The 20,929-nt window shown below is 38.4% G+C and overlaps 1 protein-coding gene across 9 annotated transcripts in view; it reads left to right on the top strand.

Annotated features, from left to right (window-relative positions):
- Window positions 1–20,929, top strand: part of HEPH (hephaestin) — a 137,949-nt gene that overhangs the window by 106,038 nt on the left and 10,982 nt on the right. For 7 of the 9 annotated variants that reach the window (XM_070784725.1, XM_070784723.1, XM_070784727.1 and 4 more), the window contains 2 exons: window positions 18,302–18,408; window positions 19,606–19,831. The exons of the other annotated variants lie outside the window; for them this stretch is intronic. In XM_070784725.1, the coding sequence (XP_070640826.1) occupies window positions 18,302–18,408; window positions 19,606–19,831 (333 nt within the window). The remainder of the gene's footprint in view (window positions 1–18,301; window positions 18,409–19,605; window positions 19,832–20,929) is intronic. 9 annotated transcript variants of the gene reach the window in all.

Raw genomic sequence — 20,929 nt, 5'->3', positions numbered from 1 at the left:
GTATTCTTGGCCTTCCCTTGTGTCTCAGCTGGTAAAAAATCTGCCTGCAATGCAGGAGACCTGGGTTCAATTCCTGGGTTGGGAAGATCCCCTGGAGAAGGAAAAGGCTACCCACTCCAGGTGCTGGCCTGGAGAATTCCATGGACTATATAGTTAATAATAACAATATTAATTATTCCAGTTCATGAGCACAGGGTATTGTTCCATTTAGTCATAACTTCTTCAACATTATTTTTTTAAATTAAGATTTTATAATCTTCAGTGTACATGTCTTTCTCCTCTTTGGTTAAGTTTATTTCTAGATATATTTTAAAATGTTTGCTATTGTGAAAGGGATAGTTTTACTAATTTTCTTTTCAAACAGTTTGTTGTCTGTGTATAGAAATACAACAGATTTTTGTATGCTTTTATACTACATATTTTCTAAATATGTTTATTAATTCTACAGTTTTTGTTGAGTCTTTAGAGATTTTGCAATATAAAATCATTTTATTTACAGATATTTTCATGTTTTCCTTTCTGATTTGGATGTCTTTAAAAAATATTTTTCTTATCTGATTGTTCTGGTTAAAGGCTTCCAGTACTATGTCAAATGGAAGTAACAAGAGTCAACATCCTTGCCTTTACTGACTCTTAGAAAGAAAGTTTTCAATTTTTCTCCATTGACTGTGATGCTAATTGTGGGCTTTTCATAAATGGCTGTAATTGCATTGAGACAAATTCCTTCTATACCTATTTTTTTTAAGAATTTTAATCATGAATGGAATGTTAATTTTTAATTTTTTTTTTTTTGGTATACATTGAGATGGTCATGTATTTTTTTCTTTTTTTTTTTAATGTGTGGTTCATTGAATTAATATATTTGCATATATCTTACTACCTTAGCATACCAGGGATAAATACCACTGGTTTACAATGTATCATCCTTTTAACATGCTATTGAATTTAGTTTGCTAGTATTTTATTGATTTTGCACCTGTATTTATTAGGGATATTGGCCTGCAGTTTTCTTTCCTTGTAATTATGTCTTTGGTTTTACTATCATTGTAGGGCTCATTTCATAAAATGAATATGAAAGCATTTCTTCTCTTTTTTGAAAGAATTTAAAGAAATATTGTCATTAATTCTTCTTTGAGTGTTTGATAGAATTCACATATGAAGCCTTATAGCCCTGGGATTGTCTATGTTGGGAAATTCATGATAAGTGATTAAATCTCATGTGTATCACTGTTAGGTCCATTTGGTATATGGTATTTTTCAGGTCAGATGTTTCTTTATTGACTTTCTGTTTAGATGTCATATACATTATTGTAACTAGGATATTGAAGCACTTTACTATTATTGTCTTGCTGTCAATTTTTGCCTTCAAAGCCGTCATTATTTGCTTTATATATTTAGGTGCTCTGATGTTGAGTATGCCTATATTTATCATTGCTAAATCTTCTTTTTGAATTGACCCATTTGTCATTATATAGTGACATTTGTTTCTAGAGACAGTTTTAGACTTAAAATCTATTTTTTCTGCTATATTATAGTCATCTTTTTAAAATTAATTTATTTTAATTGGCATATCTAGTAGTGATGAATTTACTCAGTTTTTTGTTTTTGGTCTTGGAAAGATTTTGTTTTATATTTTCTTCATTTTTAATGTGTAATTTTATAATTTTTATAAATTCCTGACTGAGTTTTTTTCTTCCAATACTTTGAGTATAGCAGCCCACTCTTTCCTAGCCTGCTTGGTTTCTGTTGAAAAATTGTCTAGTCTTATGAGCATCCCCCTATATGTGAATTGCTTTTTTTGCTGCTTTCAAAATTCTGTGTATTTAACTTTTGAAATTTTGTTTATATCTAAGTGCAGTCTTCTTTGGGATGATCTTATTTGAGAAATGTTGAGTTTCATGAGGAGCTTCCCATGTGACTCAGTGGTAAATAATCTGCCTGCTAAAACAGAAGATGTGAGTTCAGTCTCTGGGTTGGAAAGATCCTCTGGAGGAGGAAATGGAAACCCACCCCAGTATTCTTGCCTGTAAAATCCCATGGACAAAGGAGCCTGGTGGGCTACAATCCATGCAATCATAAGAGTTGGACACGACTAAGTGAGCCCACATGAGTTTCATGAATTTGGATGTCTGTTTCATTTTTGGAATTTGGGAAGTTTTCAGCCATCATTCCTTTAAATAGGCTTTCTGCCCCTCTTTCTCTCTCTTCTCCTTCTGTAACTCCCATAATGCATGTCAGTTGTCTTTATGGTATCCCATAAATCCCATAGCCTTACTTTACTCATTTTGCTTCTTCCTTTGTTTTTTGTTTCTTCTTGTAAGAAATGAATTATCAATTCTTCAAATGAATTATCTTCAAGTTCACAGGTTCTCTCTTCTGCTTGAACAATCTCTTTTTTTCCCTTATCCTATCATATACTTTCTCCCCTACAAATTCATCAAAAGATCATTTGAATGCTAAGCAACTTCCACAAAACAACTTCTGAACACTGGCAGAGGACACCGGGCACCCATAAAGGCAGCCCATTATCTTCAAAAGGAGGTAGGACAAAATATAAGAGACAAAAAAATATACATAAGAGTTAGGGATGGAGACCTGCCCTGAGGAGGAAGTTATGAAGCAGGAGAACTTTCCACACAGTAGGAAACCCTCTCACAGAGGGTCTGTAGGGAGTTTTGGACTCTCAGAAGGCCACATAACTGGGAGAAAAAACAACAACAACAACAAAAAACCCATAGAATACATACCTAACCACAACTGCAGAAAAAAGAACTTTCCTGCTAAAGGCTATAACCTAACAACCTAAAGTGCAGCTTGGCCCGCTCACAGAGCAAAGGATTGACTGAATACCAAAGGAGAGCTAGCCACTGGTACCCGGCCCCTCCCCACCCACCCCCACCCAAAGGCAGAGAGGCAGGTTTGCAACAGCCAAAGCCGTAAGGCAAAGGGCTGCTGCATCTTCCACTGAACTATGAGCAGGTCCCAGCTGCTAACCACGTCTTTCTGAGATACTGTATGGTTGACATCCACCAGGAGGGTCATAGCTTAAGATCAGCTCTCCAGAGGAGACATACAGCACACCTGAGACGGTGCTCTCATGGTGCACCTGGGAAACCTAGTGGTCAGGACCTGGGAACTGATTAAGACACATGGCCCACCTGGGACAGTGTGCTTGCCAAGCACCTGGTCGCCTGAGCTGCTCAGACCAGGGAAGGGCACAAAACACACGCCCAACCTACAGAGACTGAGCCAGAATTGTGTCTGAGTGTCTCCTATTGAGGTATGGGTCAGCAGTGGCCTGCTGAAGAGGCAGAGGCTCTGGGTGCAGCAGACCTGGGTATGGCATAAGCCCTCTTGGAGGAGGTTGCCATTAATCCCACCATAGAAATGCCAGAGCTTACGCAAGACTGGGGAAACAGACTCTTGGAGGGCATAAAAAACCTTGGTGCACCAGGACCCAGGAGAAAGGAGCAGTGACCCCTACAAGAGACTGACCCAGACTTGCCTGCGAGTTTCCAGGAGTCTCCAGTGGAGGTGTGGGTCAGAGATGGCCTGCTGTAGGGTTGGAGGCACTGAGTGCAGCAGTGTGTGCATGGGACCTTTTGAAGGAGGTCACCATTATCTTCATTACCTCCACCATAGTTTGGCCTCAGGTCAAGCCGCATGGAGGGAACACAGCCCCAACAATCAACAGAAAGTTGGATTAAGGATTTACTTAACATGGTCCCACCCATCAGAACAAGACCCAGTTTTCCCCTCAATCAGTCTCTCCCATCAGGAAGGTTCCATAAGCCTCTTATCCTTATCCATCAGAGGGCAGATAGATCACATGTATCATGGCCTTTCCCAACACAATAAAATGATAAGACATGTCATGTAGGACCACCCAAGAAGGACAGATCATGGTGGAGAGTTCTGACAAAAATGTGGTCCACTGGAGAAGGCAATGGCAAGCCACTTCAGTCTCCTTGCCTTGAGAACCCCATGAACAGTATGAAAAGGCAAGAAGATATGACCCTGAAAGATGAATTCCCCAGGTTGATAGGTGTCAAATATGCTACTGGAGAAGAGTGGAGAAATAACTTCAGAAAGAATGAAAAGACAGAGCCAAAGCAAAAACAACACTGACTTGTGGATGAGATGGGTGATGGAAGTAAAGTCTGATGCTGTAAAGAACAATATTGCATAGGAACCTGAAATGTTAGGTCCATGAATCAAGGCAAATTGGAAGTGGTCAAACAGGAAATGGCAAGAGTGAACATTACCATTTTAGGAATCAATGAACTAAAATGGACTGGAATGGGTGAATTTAACTCAGATGACCATTATATCTACTACTGTGGGCAAGAATCCCTTAGAAAAAATGGAATAGCCATCATAGCCAGTAAAAGAATCTGAAATGCACTACTTGGATGCAATCTCAAAAAATGACAGAATGATCTCTGTTTGTTTACAAGGCAAACCATTCAATATCAGAGTAATCAAAGTCTATGCCCCGACCAGTATGCTGGAGAAGCTGAAGTCAAATGGATCTATGAAGACCTACAAAACCTTCTAGAACTAACATCCAAAAAAGATGTCCTCTTCATTATAGGTGACTGGAATGCAAATGTAGGAAGTCAAGAGCTACCTGGAGTAACAGGCAAATTTGCCCTTGGAGTACAAAATGAAGTAGGTCGAAGGCTAACAGAGTTTTGCCAAGAGAATGCACTCATCATAGCAAACACTCTCTTCCAATGATACAAGAGAAGACTCTACATATGGACGTCACCAGATGATCAATAACAAAATCTGATTGATTATATTCTTTGTAGCCAAAGATGGAGAAGTTCTATACAGTCAGCAAAAACAAGACCAGGAGATGACTGTGGCTCAGCAAAACAAAAGTTCAAAAGCATGATCTCTTTATTGCCAAATTCAGACTTAATTTGAAAAAAGTAGGGAAAACCCCTAGACCATTCAGGTATGATGTAAATAAATCCCTTAGGATTATACAGTGGAAGTGACAAATAGGTTCAAGAATTTAGATCTGATAGACAGAGTGCCTGAAGAACTATGGATGGAAGTTTGTGACATTGTACAGGAGGGATTGATCAAGACCATCCCCAAGTAAAAGAAATGAAAAAGGCAAAACAGTTGTCTAACAAGGCCTTTCAAATAGTTGAGAAAAGAAGGAAGCTAAAGGCAAAGGGGAAAAGGAATGATATACTCAATTGAATGCAGAGTTCCAAAGAATAGCAAGGAGAGATAAGAAAGCCTTCCTCGGGGACCAATGTGAAGAAGTAGAGGAAAATAGACTGGGAAAGACTAGAGATCTCTTCAAGAAAATTAGAGATACCAAGGGAACATTTCATGCAAGGATGAGTACAATAAAGGACAGAAATGGTATGGACCTAACAGAAGCAGAAGATATTAAGAGGTGGCAAGAATACACAGAAGAACTATACAAAAAAGATCTTCATGACCCAGATAACTACAATTGTGTTATCACTCACCTAGAGCCAGACATCCTGGAATGAGAAGTAAAGTGGGCCTTAGGAATCATCACTACAAACAAATCTAGTGGAGGTCATGGAATTTCAGTTGAGCTATTTCAAATCCTAATTGATGATGCTGTTAAAGTGCTGTATTCAATATGCCAGCAAATCTGGAAAACTCAGCAGTGACCACAGGACTGGAAAAGGTCAGTTTTCATTCCAATCCTAAAGAAAGGCAATGCCAAAGAAAGCTCAAAATATTGCACAATTGCACTCATCTCAGTTCCGTTCAGTTCAGTTGCTCAGTCATGTCTGACTCTTTGTGACCCCGTGGACTGCAGCATGACAGGCCTCCTTTTCCATCACCAATTCCTGGAGTTTATTCACACTCATGTGCATTGAGTCAGTGATGCCATCCAACCATCTCATCCTCTGTCATCCCCTTCTCCTTCTGCCTTCCTTTCCCAGCACCAGGGTCTTTTCAAATGAGTCAGTTCTTTGCATCAGGTGGCCAAAATATTGGAGTTCAGCTTCAGCATCAGTCCTTCCAATGAATATTCAGGACTTATTTCCTTTAGGATGGACTTATTGGATCTCCTTGCAGTCCAAGAGATTCTCAAGAGTCTTCTCCAAGACCACAGTTCAAAAGCATCAATTCTTCAGTGCTCAGCTTTCCATATAGTCCAACTCTCACATCCATACATGCAGGTCAAGAAACAACAGTTAGAACTGGACATGGAACAACAGACTGGTTCCAAATCAGGAAAAGGGTACGTAAAGGCTATATATTGTCACCCTGCTTATTTAACATATATGCAGGGTACATCATGCAAAATGCAGGTCTGGATGAAGCAGAAGCTTGAATCAAGATCGCCAGGAGAAATATCAGTAACCTCAGATATGCACATGACACGACCCTTAAGGCAGAAAGCGAAGAACTAAGGAACATCTTGATGAAAGTGAAAGAGGAGAGTGAAAATTTGGCTTAAAACTCAACATTCAGAAAACAAAGATCATGGCACCCGGTCCACCACTTCATGCAAATAGATGGGGAAACAATGGAAACGGTGAGAGACTTTATTTTCTGGGGCTCCAAAATCACAGCACATGGTGACTGCAGTCATGAAATTAAAAGATGCTTGCTCTTTGGAAGAAAAGTTATGACCAACCTAGACAGCATATTAAAAAGCAGTGACGTTATTTTACCAACAGAGGTCCGTCTATTAAAAAACAGTGACGTTATTTTACCAACAGAGGTCCGTCTAGTCAAAGCTATGGTTTATCCAGTAGTCATGTATGGATGTGAGATTTGGACTATAAAGAAAGCTGAGCACTGAAGAATTGATGCTTTTGAACTGTGGTCTTGGAGAAGACTTTTGAGAGTCTCTTTGAACTCAGCACAGAGTTCAAGCCAGTTAATCCTAAAGGAAATCAGTCCTGCATATTCATTGGAAGGACTGATGCTGAAGCTGAATCTTCAATACTTTGGCCACCTAATGCTGGGAAAGATTGAAGGCCAGAGGAGATTGGGATTTCAGCAGATGAGATGTTTGGATGGCATCACCAGCACGATGGACATGAATTTGAGTAGTCTCTGGGAGTTGGTGATGGACAGGGAATCCTGGTGTGCTGCAGTCTATGGGGTCGCAAAGGGTCAGACACGACTGAGTGACTGAACTGAAGTGATCAGATCATTACATACATATATTTTTAGCTCCAGAGTTTTTGTTTGATTCTTTATCATTTTTATTGAAATTATCATTTTTTTTATGGGTTGCTTTCCTGATTTTGTTAAATTATCTCTCTGTGTTCTCTTGTAGCTCACTGAACTTTAAAAAACAATAAATTTTTTTGGTCAGGCAATTTTAGATCTCCATTGTGTTGGAGCTGATTACTGGAAAACTGTGTTCCTTTGTTGGTATTTGATGATGTCATATTTCCTTAATTATTCATGTTTTTCTATCTTTGCAATGGTATCTCCACTTTTGAAAGACTGACCGCCGCTTCCAAACTTTATGAACTAGCTGCCATGGGGAAAGATCTTCTCCTACACTTGGATGCAAGGGTGCTAGCTGGGTAGAATATGATAGCTTTGGCTCTATGATTGTTTGGCACTGGCTCTGACTCTGGGGAGGGCACACTGGTATAGCCTATATACAGTTCCATCAGCTAAAAACTGCAGTGATCTTCAGAAACTAAGTCTCCAGGTGTCCACAGTAGTGCCAAGATCTATTGGAGTCCTTGGTGGTAAAGGCTACTGAAAAGTTGCTGATGAGAGTTGTGAACAATGCCAGGATTTTTGGCTTCCAGAGATGGGGAATTCGATCTAGGTCCAGTGATAAGACTTGATTGCTCAGTGCTTTTTGTGTAATAAAGTTTTATTAAAGTATAAAAGAGAGAAAGCTTCTGACATAGATATCAGAAAGGGACAGAAAGAGTGCCCCTTGCTAGTTTTTACCAAGGAGTTATATACCTATTAACTATTCTAATTAGAGAAAGGAAGCACCTCAAAACAGAGAGTTGCACCAGACCCCTCACCCACAACATACACTTTGAGATAGCATTGGCACAAGGTGAGTCATCCTGGGCTAAAAAACAATTGACCTGAATCTTGAAGAAAGGCAGATTTCCAAGCAAATACCTAGTTCATTAACATATCCTAAGGAAGACATTTCCATGAGAAAAAAAGCATTGGTTAGCTCAAGGTTTGAGATAAAGTTAAGTTCAGATGGAACCAGATGTCATCATGACAACACAGAATTTTAAAAGAAAAAAAAAATAGTCTGTCACTTGCAGTTTTATTTCCTCCTGCTGCTTTGGGACATCTGCCCTCCCTTCCAGGGCTATTAACACTCTCACTACTTGGATCTTTCTGTTCACTTTTTCCACCATGGGGCAGAATTATGACTGAGAACATTCCTCTTGACACTATGTCCAACATGTGGGTGCACATCTAGCTGTGTCTGTGATGCACAGAAATAGCTTTGGCTCCAGAATTCTGTGGGCCCCTCACTGCTGCAGTGGTGGTAGTGTCTCAGCAGAGGATCATCTCCTGTTGGGGGAGAAGGTGCAAGTGGCAGCTGGTGGGAGTGGAGCAGCAGTGGCTCCTTCTGAGTAGGGAAGCCAGAGTAGAGTTGGATCTTTTTGGAAGGCTGCGTGGCAGCAGCTCCTTGTGTAGAAGTATTAGTGCACCAATGGCTCCTTCCCTGGGAGAACACAGAGGTGAATTGTCTGTTGGGAAAGGGTGCTTCAGCAGCTCATTTTTGAGGGGTTAGGTGTTGATGGATCCTTTTGGGGGGAGCTAAGTGTCAGTGTCTCTTTGGGGAGTTGAAGCAGCTCTTTATTGGGGTCATAAGGAACAGTTGTGGCTTCTTCTGGTGAAATGCAGAGCAGCAGTGACTTCTTCTGGCAAAGGCAGCATTGATGGCTCCTTGTCAAATGGAGGGGGAAAGAGGGCAGCAGTTCTTTATGGATATGGGACGGCAAGGAATAGCAGTAGCTTCTTTTCAGAAGGATGCAGTGGTGATGGCTTCTTCTAGGAGAATGGAGCAGTAGCAGTTTCTTCTCTGGTGTGACATATCAGTAGTTACTCCTTGTGGAGCTGGAGGTGGGACAACTAAAGCTTCTTGGAGTAAGGACCAACTGACCATGGATCCTTGAGTTGGGGGGGGGCAAGGGAGTGGTTCTCTCTTGGGAGGAAGGAAGGGGAGGCTTTTCTTGAGGTTGAGGTGATGGCTGCTCCTTCATGGAATGCAGAGAAGCTACAGCTTCTTCTTGAGTTGTGACAGAATGTTGGTGGATCCTTCTTGTAGAGGTGGCAGAGAGGTGTGGACTCCAAGTTCAGTTGAAAGGTGAGTGTAAACAAAGACAGTTTGGTAGTGAGGGCTGCTGGAATTCTCCTCCTGTCTTTTTCAACCATGGGGATTACCTCTTGATTCCTAGCTGTGCCAGACTGGAGTAATATGGGTAAGATACTTCTTACATTTATTTATTTGCCTATCTTCAATTTTTTTGCCCCACTGGGTTGTTACACGTTCTTTGTATTGTGGAACTCTCTCAGAACTATTAAGTGGGTATATAGCTGCTTATTCCTTGTTTTGGTGGTTATTGTAGGGAGAAGTGAGTATTGGGATCTCCTTTCTGCTATCTTCCTGACATGACTTGTGAATAATCTGATTTGTATAAAATATTCAGAAAAATAAAACTGTTGAGACATAAAGTAGATTAGTGGTTGTGCATGGCTTGGGTGTGAGATGGATTAGAGAATGAGGCTAAGGAGTGCAGGGACTTTTTTAATGGTAATAATTTTCCTAAAACTGATTGTGGTGATGATTACAAAATTCTATGAATATACTAAAAACCATTGATTTGTACTCTTTACATGTGTGAATATTTTGGTTTGAAAATACCTCAATAAAGACGTTATAAAATTAATATGATATCAGTTGGAAGATGGATTGAAGAGAGCCAGAGTTTGACACAGAGAAACAAATTAGGAAGTTTTGTATTAGTCCAGTCTTTTTTTTTTTTTTTAACTTTACAATATTGTATTGGTTTTGCCAAATATCGAAATGAATCCACCATAGGTATACACATGTTCCCCATCCCGAACCCTCCTCCCTCCTCCCTCTGTGTCATCCCAGTGCACCAGCCCCAAGCATCCAGTATCGTGCATCGAACCTGGACTGGCGACTCGTTTCATACATGATATTATACATGTTTCAATGCCATTCTCCCAAATCTTCCCACCCTCTCCCTCTCCCACAGAGTCCATAAGACTGTTCTACACATCAGTGTCTCTTTTGCTGTCTCGTATACAGGGTTATCATTACCATCTTTCTAAATTCCATATATCTGCATTAGTGTACTGCATTGGTGTTTTTCCTTCTGGCTTACTTCACTCTGTATGATAGGCTCCAGTTTCATCCACCTCATTAGAACTGATTCAAATGTATTCTTTTTAATGGCTGAGTAATACTCCATTGTGTATATGTACCACGGCTTTCTTATCCATTCATCTGCTGATGGACATCTAGGTTGCTTCCATGTCCTGGCTATTATAAACAGTGCTGCGATGAACATTGGGGTACACGTGTCTCTTTCCCTTCTGGTTTCCTCAGTGTGTATGCCCAGCAGTGGGATTGCTGGATCATAAGGCAGTTTTATTTCTAGTTTTTTAAGGAATCTCCACACTGTTCTCCATAGTGGCTGTACTAGTTTGCATTCCCACCAACAGTGAAAGAGGGTTCCCTTTTCTCCACACCCTCTCCAGCATTTATTATTTGTAGACTTTTGGATCGCAGCCATTCTGACTGGTGTGAAATGGTACCTCATAGTGGTTTTGATTTGCATTTCTCTGATAATGAGTGATGTTGAGCATCTTTTCATATTTTTGTTAGCCATCTGTATGTCTTCTTTGGAGAAATGTCTATTTAGTTCTTTGGCCCATTTTTTGATTGGGTCCTTTATTTTTCTGGAGTTGAGCTGTAGGTGTTGCTTCTATATTTTTGAGATTAGTTGTTTGTCGGTTGTTTCATTTGCTATTATTTTCTCCCATTCTGAAGGCTGCCTTTTCACCTTGCTAATAGTTTCCTTTGATGTGCAGAAGCTTTTAAGGTTAATTAGGTCCCATTTGTTCATTTTTGCTTTTATTTCCAATATTCTGGGAGGTGGGTCATAGAGGATCCTGCTGTGATGTATGTCGGAGAGTGTTTTGCCTATGTTCTCCTCTAGGAGTTTTATAGTTTCTGGTCTTACGTTTAGATCTTTAATCCATTTTGAGTTTATTTTTGTGTATGGTGTTAGAAAGTGGTCTAGTTTCATTCTTTTACAAGTGGTTGACCAGACTTCCCAGCACCACTTGTTAAAGAGATTGTCTTTAATCCATTGTATATTCTTGCCTCCTTTGTCAAAGATAAGGTGTCCATATGTGCGTGGATTTATCTCTGGGCTTTCTATTTTATTCCATTGATCAATATTTCTGTCTTTGTGCCAGTACCATACTGTCTTGATAACTGTGGCTTTGTAGTAGAGCCTGAAGTCAGGTAGGTTGATTCCTCCAGTTCCATTCTTCTTTCTCAAGATCGCTTTGGCTATTCGAGGTTTTTTGTATTTCCATATAAATTGTGAAATTATTTGTTCTAGCTCTGTGAAGAATACTGTTGGTAGCTTGATAGGGATTGCGTTGAATCTATGAATTGCTTTGGGTAGTATACTCATTTTCACTATATTGATTCTTCCAATCCATGAACATGGTATATTTCTCCATCTATTAGTGTCCTCTTTGATTTCTTTCACCAGTGTTTTATAGTTTTCTATATATAGGTCTTTAGTTTCTTTAGGTAGATATATTCCTAAGTATTTTATTCTTTCCGTTGCAATGGTGAATGGAATTGTTTCCTTAATTTCTCTTTCTGTTTTCTCATTACTAGTGTATAGGAATGCAAGGGATTTCTGTGTGTTGATTTTATATCCTGCAACTTTACTATATTCATTGATTAGTTCTAGTAATTTTCTGGTGGAATCTTTAGGGTTTTCTATGTAGAGGATCATGTCATCTGCAAATAGTGAGAGTTTTACTTCTTCTTTTCCTATTTGGATTCCTTTTATTTCTTTTTCTGCTCTGATTGCTGTGGCCAAAACTTCCAAAACTATGTTCAATAGTAATGGTGAAAGTGGGCACCCTTGTCTTGTTCCTGACTTTAGAGGAAATGCTTTCAATTTTTCCCCATTGAAGATAATGTTTGCTGTGGGTTTGTCGCATATAGCTTTTATTATGTTGAGGTATGTTCCTTCTTTTCCTGCTTTCTGGAGAGTTTTTATCATAAATGGATGTTGAATTTTGTCAAAGGCTTTCTCTGCATCTATTGAGATAATCATATGGTTTTTATTTTTCAATTTGTTAATGTGGTGTATTACATTGATTGATTTGCAGATATTGAAGAATCCTTGCATCCCTGGGATAAAGCCCACTTGGTCTTGGTTTATGATCTTTTTAATGTGTTGTTGGATTCTGATTGCTAGAATTTTGGTAAGGATTTTTGCATCTATGTTCATCAGTGATATTGGCCTGTAGTTTTCTTTTTTTGTGGCATCTTTGTCAGGTTTTGGTATTAGGGTGATGGTGGCCTCATAGAATGAGTTTGGAAGTTTACCTTCCTCTGCAATTTTCTGGAAGAGTTTGAGCAGGATAGGTGTTAGCTCTTCTCTAAATTTTTGGTAGAAATCAGCTGTGAAGCCGTCTGGACCGGGGCTTTTGTTTGCTGGAAGATTTTTGATTACAGTTTCAATTTCCATGCTTGTGATGGGTCTGTTAAGATTTTCTATTTCTTCCTGGTCCAGTTTTGGGAAGTTGTACTTTTCTAAGAATTTGTCCACTTCTTCCACGTTGTCCATTTTATTGGCATATAATTGTTGATAGTAGTCTCTTATGATCCTTTGTATTTCTGTGTTGTCTGTTGTGATCTCTCCATTTTCGTTTCTAATTTTGTTGATTTGATTTTTCTCCCTTTGTTTCTTGATGAGTCTGGCTAATGGTTTGTCAATTTTATTTATCCTTTCAAAGAACCAGCTTTTGGTTTTGTTGATTTTTGCTATGGTCTCTTTTGTTTCTTTTGCATTTGTTTCTGCTCTAATTTTTAAGATTTCTTTCCTTCTACTAACCCTGGGGTTCTTCATTTCTTCCTTTTCTAGGTGCTTTAGGTGTAGAGTTAGGTTATTTATTTGACTTTTTTCTTGTTTCTTGAGGTGTGCCTGTATTGCTATGAACTTTCCCCTTAGGACTGCTTTTACCGTGTCCCACAGGTTTTGGGTTGTTGTGTTTTCATTTTCATTCGTTTCTATGCAAATTTTGATTTCTTTTTTGATTTCTTCTGTGATTTGTTGGTTATTCAGCAGCGTGTTGTTCAGCTTCCATATGTTGGAATTTTTAATAGTTTTTCTCCTGTAATTGAGATCTAATCTTACTGCATTGTGGTCAGAAAAAATGCTTGGAATGATTTCTATTTTTTTGAATTTACCAAGGCTAGCTTTATGGCCCAGGATGTGATCTGTCCTGGAGAAGGTTCCATGTGCGCTTGAGAAAAAGGTGAAATTCATTGTTTTGGGATGAAATGTCCTATAGATATCAATTAGGTCTAACTGGTCTATTGTATCATTTAAAGTTTGTGTTTCCTTGTTAATTTTCTGTTTAGTTGATCTATCCATAGGTGTAAGTGGGGTATTAAAGTCTCCCACTATTATTGTGTTACTGTTAATTTCTCCTTTCATACTTGTTAGCATTTGTCTTACGTACTGTGGTGCTCCCGTGTTGGGTGCATATATATTTATAATTGTTTTATCTTCTTCTTGGATTGATCCTTTGGTCATTATGTAGTGACCTTCTTTGTCTCTTTTCACAGCCTTTGTTTTAAAGTCTATTTTATCTGATATAAATATTGCTACTCCTGCTTTCTTTTGGTCCCTATTTGCATGGAAAATCTTTTTCCAGCCCTTCACTTTCAGTCTGTATGTGTCCCCTGTTTTGAGGTGGGTCTCTTGTAGACAACATATGTAGGGGTCTTGTTTTTGTATCCATTCAGCCAGTCTTTGTCTTTTGGTTGGGGCATTCAACCCATTTACGTTTAAGGTAATTACTGATAAGTATGATCCCGTTGCCATTTACTTTATTGTTTTGGGTTCAAGTTTATACACCGTTTTTGTGTTTCCTGTCTAGAGAATATCCTTTAGTATTTGTTGGAGAGCTGGTTTGGTGGTGCAGAATTCTCTCAGCTTTTGCTTATCTGAAAAGCTTTTGATTTCTCCTTCATACTTGAATGAGATCCTTGCTGGGTACAATAATCTGGGCTGTAGGTTATTTTCTTTCATCATTTTAAGTATGCCTTGCCATTCCCTCCTGGCTTGAAGAGTTTCTATTGAAAGATCAGCTGTTATCCTTATGGGAATTCCCTTGTGTGTTATTTGTTGTTTTTCCCTTGCTGCTTTTAATATTTGTTCTTTGTGTTTGATCTTAGTTAATTTGATTAATATGTGTCTTGGGGTGTTTCTCCTTGGGTTTATCCTGTTTGGGACTCTCTGGGTTTCTTGGACTTGGGTGATTATTTCCTTCCCCATTTTAGGGAAGTTTTCCACTATTATCTCCTCAAGTATTTTCTCATGGTCTTTCTTTTTATCTTCTTCTTCTGGAACCCCTATGATTCGAATGTTGTAGCATTTAATATTGTCCTGGAGGTCTCTGAGATTGTCCTCATTTCTTTTAATTCGTTTTTCTTTTATCCTCTCTGATTCATTTATTTCTACCATTCTATCTTCTAATTCACTAATCCTATCTTCTGCCTCTGTTAATCTACTATTTGTTGCCTCCAGAGTGTTTTTAATTTCATTTATTGCATTATTCATTATATATTGACTCTTTTTTATTTCTTCTAGGTCCTTGTTAAACCTTTCTTGTATCTTCTCAATCCTTGTCTCCAGGCTATTTATCTGTGATTCCATTTTAGTTTCAAGATTTTGGATCAATTTCACTATCATTATTCGGAATTCTTTATCAGATAGATTCCCTATCTCTTCCTCTTTTGTTTGGTTTGGTGGGCATTTATCCTGTTCCTTTATCTGCTGGGTATTCCTCTGTCTCTTCATCTTGTTTAAATTGCTGAGTTTGGGGTGTCCTTTCTGTATTCTGGCAGTTTGTGGAGTTCTCTTTATTGTGGCGTTTCCTCACTGTGTGTGGGTTTGTACAGGTGGCTTGTCAAGGTTTCCTGGTTAGGGAAGCTTGTGTCGGTGTTCTGGTGGGTGGAGCTGTATTTCTTCTCTCTGGAGTGCAATGAAATGTCCAGTAATGAGTTATGAGATGTCTATAGTTTTGGGGTGACTTTGGGCAGCCTGTATCTTGAAGCTCAGAGCTGTGTTCCTTTGTTGCTGGAGAATTTGCTTGGTATGTCTTGCCCTGGAACTTATTGGCCCTTGTGTGGTGCTTGGTTTCAGTGTCAGTATGGAGGCATTTGATGAGCTCCTGTCAATTAATGTTCCTTGGAGTCAGGAGTTCCCTGGAGTCAGGGTTTGGACTTAAGTCTCCTGCTTCCGGTTATCGGTCTTATTTTTACAGTAGTTTCAAAACTTCTCCTTCTATACAGCACCATTGATAAAACATCTACATTAAAGATGAAAAGTTTCTCTACCGTGAGGGTCACCCAGAGAGTTTCACAGTGTTACATGGAGAAGAGAAGAGGGAGGAGGGAGTTAGAGGTGACCCGAATGAGATGAGGTGGAACCAATAGAGGAGAGAGTGGGCTAGCCAGTAATCACTTCCTTATGTGCACTCCACAACTGGACCGCTCAGAGATGTTCATGGAGTTATACAGAGAAGAGAAGAAGGAGGAAGGAGACAGAGATGGCTAGGAGGATAAAAGGAGGGAATGTAAAGGAGGGAAACAGATCCAGCCAGTAATCAGTTCCCTAAGTGTTCTCCACCGTCTGGAACACACAGAAATTCACAGAGTTGGGTAGAGTAGAGAAGGGTTAGGGAGGAGACACAGGCGACCTGGTGGAGAAAAAGGAGAGTCCAAAGGGAGAGAGAGCAGTCAAGCCAGTAATCTTGCTCCCTAGTGAAAAATGGGTACTGAAGATTGGGTTCTTAAAGGTACAAAATTGGTAACAAATACATAAAAGCAAAAATTAAATATCTAGAGTAGAGTTTGGAATTTCAAAAATATGATGTTAAAGAAAAGAAGAAGGAAAAGAAAGAGAGAAAAAACGAACAAACTAAAATAAGGTCATGAAAATTATAAAGAAAATATAGGTACAAAATTGATAACTAATACCAAAAAGCAAAAGTTAAAAATCTAGAGTTGAGTTTGGAATTTCAAAAATACCATGTTAAAAAAAAAGAAGAAGAAAAAGAAAGAGAGAATCAAAAACAAAAACAAGCAAAGTCGCAAAAATTATAAAGAAAATACAGGTACAAAATTGATATCAAATACCAAAAAGCATAAATTAAAAATCTAGAGTACAGTTTGGAATTTCAGATATACAATATTATATAAAAGAAGAAGAGAAAGAAACAGAGGGGAAAAAAAAAGTCACAGAAATTACAAAAAAGACTATAGGTAGAAAATTGATAACAATACCAAAAAACTAAAATTAAAAATCTAGAGTAGAGTTTGGAATTTCAAAAATACAATGTTAAAGAAAAGAAGAAGGGAAAAAAAAAAAAAAAACAAGGTCAAAAAATTATAAAAAATATATATATGAAGTTTGCTGTAAAAAAATAGGTTTTTTTTTTTTTTCAAAGTAATAGGTTATAAAAGTGAAAATTAAAGGAATAATAGAGGACTTAAATTTTTAAAAAAAAATTAAAAAAAAGAAAGAATGATTGTAAAAATAGTAAAAATATATCTAGGACTTTTTCTGGTTTTGTTGTGAGTATTGTGGGTTCAGTTCATTTTTGGCTAGTTCCTTGGTCCGACTTATATTTCTCAAGATCTATAGGCCCCTTCCTATGTAGTCGGTAGTAACCACAGGGTTTTAATCTATTGCTTGTAGCTGTTATAGCTTCTTCTGTTTGCTGGTCTCTTCAGTGTCTGGTTTCCGCCCTGACACGAAGGGGATGGTGGAGGACACTTTTTTTTTTTAAGCTCACTTGTTCTGTCGAGCTCCTTTCGAAGACTTGGGTTGCTTTTCTGGGTGCCTGATGTCCTCTGCCGGCATTCAGAAGTTGTTTTGTGGAATTTACTCAGCGTTTAAATGTTCTTTTGATGAATTTGTCTGGGAGAAAGTGTTCTCCCCGTCCTACTCCTCCACCATCTTGGCTCGGAACCTAGTCCAGTCTTTAAAATAAGCATCTAAACTGGCGCGAAAATATCAGGAATTGGAAGGAAGAGAATATGATTATAAAATATAATATAGAGGTTCAATCAGTAAGACTTGCCATTTAGTTGGATTTTAAATTCATGAGAGTGGGGAGACAAAGTAAACTACATTTTTGAATCTAGGTAATTAGGAGGATTTTGATGTCATCACTAGATACTGGGAGCATGGATTGAGTAATAGCATTTTTTTTCCAAAGGAGGAAGGTGAATTCATAACAATTTTAGTTTTTTATGTGTTGTCAGGTCAACTTTCAAAAGACGTCCAGTATCTTTGATTTACAAAATTATGTTAACTTCATATATGCAGCGTTGTGATTCAGCGTTTTTGCATATTATTCTCCATTATATGATATTATTTGATAATTACAATTCCTTGTGCTATACAGTATATTCTTGTAGCTTATCTATTTTATACATAGTAGTTCATTTCTGTTAATTCCATTAAATACATAAATAAAAAATTCCAGTATATGATTGAAAGTTTTGGATTACAACTTAATGACAAGGAAGATCTGGCTATTTGAGTCATCAGTACACACAGATTAAAATTGACATCAGAAAGATGGCTGAAAGCTTCCATGGGGAGCATATGGAAAAATAGGAGAAGAGGACTAGAGACAGAACCTTGAACAGCTGCATTTAGGAAGCATCAGCAGGAAAAGGAGATCAGAACAGAGTTAAAGAAGGAAGGACATGATAAACAGGGAGAACAGTAGCAGAGCTGCCTCACTAGAAGTTTGGACCTGGATCTTTAAAGACAAGGACAGTAAAAGAGAAGCTAAGGGTGTCCCAGGAGGGAGAAGAATAAAGTCACAAAAATAAAATGAATATTGGTATGGAAATGATGAAGAAATATCTTAAAGGTCCTGGGACTCACCTGCCACAGCCTTTTAGGGATACCTGGGAACTGGGAGGCATTTCTGACCTGGTCCAACTGGAGATTTATTTTATCCTTTCTAGGTGAGGTTCTCACTTACCAATGGAACATTCCAGAGAGATCTGGCCCTGGTCTCAATGATTCTGCTTGTGTTTCTTGGATCTACTATTCTGCAGTGGATCCCATCAAGGTAAAGGCAATATTGGCTTCTTGGAGATGTCTCAGAAATGGGCAGACTGCCTAGGAAAAAGAAGCTATTAAACAGATGTGGTAAAGAGCCCAGCACTGAAGTCCAGGGACTGAGGGAAATTCCTCAAATCCCGAGCTTGTTTTAATAGGAAAAAGGAGAGATAAAATGATTAGGTAGCACCCATGTTTGTTCTGAGGGCTTTCTTCCTTGTTTCTTCTTCTTGAATAGTATAAGGCAATATGTTATCATTTTAGGAACTTAGAATTGGTTGTCAAGAGATTAGGTTTCTAGCCCAAATTTGGTTCTGTCTTATCTTTTGATTGACTTTAGGCAAGTCATTCTGCCTCTGATTTCTCATCTGGAAAAGGCTAATCTGTGTGGCCAGCCAACCACAGCCAGATGCCAGCAATCAATTTATTGAGAGCCTACTACATTTTAGGCATTTTACCTGGCTCTTTTGATGATAAAAGTATAAGATTCAATTCCCATCTTCAAAGAGTGAGATCTATAATAGCTGTGGGAAACAGATGAATATAAACATAATATTAGCATTGAATATATAAAATATAAGTAAAATATATAATGAGGCTAGGTCTCTCCCACATGGCAAGCTGATACTTTACTTACTGAGCTACACGGGAAGCTATATATATATATATATATATATATATATATATATATATATGTAATGAGTTTTAAACATAGCATAGTGTTAGCAACTACTTAAAACTATTTAATAGAAAGTGCTATGGGGTCCATGAGAGAGTGGTTAATTCTATTTGGAGGAGAGAATGAAAGGGAAACTAGAGAAGGCAATGTGATGATAAGTAGATGCACTTTGAGACTTAAAAGTGGAATAGTGGTATAACATAAGAAAAGGGATATGGTGTAGGAGTGGGCATTACAAAGAAGAAGAAACAACCTGAGAAAAGGCACTGGGTTGTGAAAGTGATTGGTGGGTTTGGAGATCAATGAATATTCCTGCAGAGATAAATCATAGGTGAAATAGCATATCTTACCTGTGCCCCAAGGTGGTTGTGAAGATAGATTCAGATAATACAGTTAAGCCTCTTATAAATACAAGGCATTATGATAAAGTGCTGAGGACACAGTGGGCTTGGATGCCAGCCTATCTCCCTGTAGAGCACCTATTGCCCAGGAACAACTACATCTTGTTCATTCCTTCCCCATCCTCAGGACATGTACAGTGGCCTGGTGGGACCCTTGGCCATCTGCCGAAAAGGCATCCTGGAGCCCTACGGAGGACGACGTGACATGAACCGAGAATTTGCCTTGTTATTCTTGATTTTTGATGAGAACAAGTCTTGGTATCTGGAGGAGAATGTGGAAACTTATGGGTCCCAGGATCCAGGCCGTGTTAACCTACAGGATGAGACTTTCTTGGAGAGCAATAAAATGCATGGTCTGTAGAAAGGAACCTATCCCATTTCCTTACTGGTTTCATGGAGGTATTTTTGATAGGCCCATCACAACCTAAGGGAATGTAATCTCTGAAAGGTTAGGAAGGTGGAATGGGGACACATTAGAAGAAATGTCTAGTACTACAGTATTATCTATAATGTGGTTCATGTTAGATCAGGTGCTCAGAAAGCAGGAAGCTGACTCTATAAAGTTGCTGTGGTAACACGAGCACATTTTAACCTGTTAGAAAGTGCAAGACAGACATTTATGACCCTCAATGTACCTGGTGCACTGGCTGATTAGGGCCTCTCTACTTAAAAATTCTGAATTTAGTTTCTCAATATCATCTTGTTTCCTTGCCACTCTGGATCTGAGATATGTTTTATCAATGGATTCTAATATAGATAAATGAAGGACAGCTTGTCTTTTAATCTATTTTTGAAACAATGGTTATATTTACAGATGGAAGGATTGGAGAGAGAGCCTCAAAGAGCAACATACTGGGTTATATTACAAATAAGAACTTTTTGATGCTCAAATGGATTTTGGAGGGAAATTGTGCACCCAAACCTTCCTTTGTTCTACATATTTTTGTATCTTTTAAAAATAGAGAAAATCTCAACTAAGAGGAAGAATTTCAGTGCAGGGGAATGTAGTAGTGCAATATTTCTTTGATTTGAGGGTAAATTGAAACTTTGATAGCTACTCTACTGGAACTCAATAGTAGTATCTCATTGTCACACAAATTATAGCTATTTCCCATTGATGGAAATATGAGTTATTCACATTGGATCTGTTGACTCAAATACATTACAGAGTGACTTTTTAGCTCCTTTCAAATCTGATAAATAAATTGCCCAAAACCAAATGGAATGAGGATACAGATCTTGCTAGTGCAGGGGTTTGGCTAATGCTCATTTCCATTTGATGTTTAAGTGTTTATTCATCCAACTCTTCAGATATCAGTCTACTTATCTATCAAGTATTTATTGAACACTCTCTGAATGTGGGCATTAGAGATAAAACAACAAAAAAAGTAATGTTGGAGTCTGAGAGCAAATAAATAAGACCTTCCTTCCTGTCTAGATTTCTGAACTAA

The sequence above is a fragment of the Bos indicus genome, chromosome X, assembly GCF_029378745.1.
Source record: "Bos indicus isolate NIAB-ARS_2022 breed Sahiwal x Tharparkar chromosome X, NIAB-ARS_B.indTharparkar_mat_pri_1.0, whole genome shotgun sequence".
Lineage (NCBI taxonomy): Eukaryota > Metazoa > Chordata > Mammalia > Artiodactyla > Bovidae > Bos > Bos indicus.
Note: the sequence above shows the minus strand (reverse complement) of the source record. Positions and strands in the feature narration are given on the sequence as shown.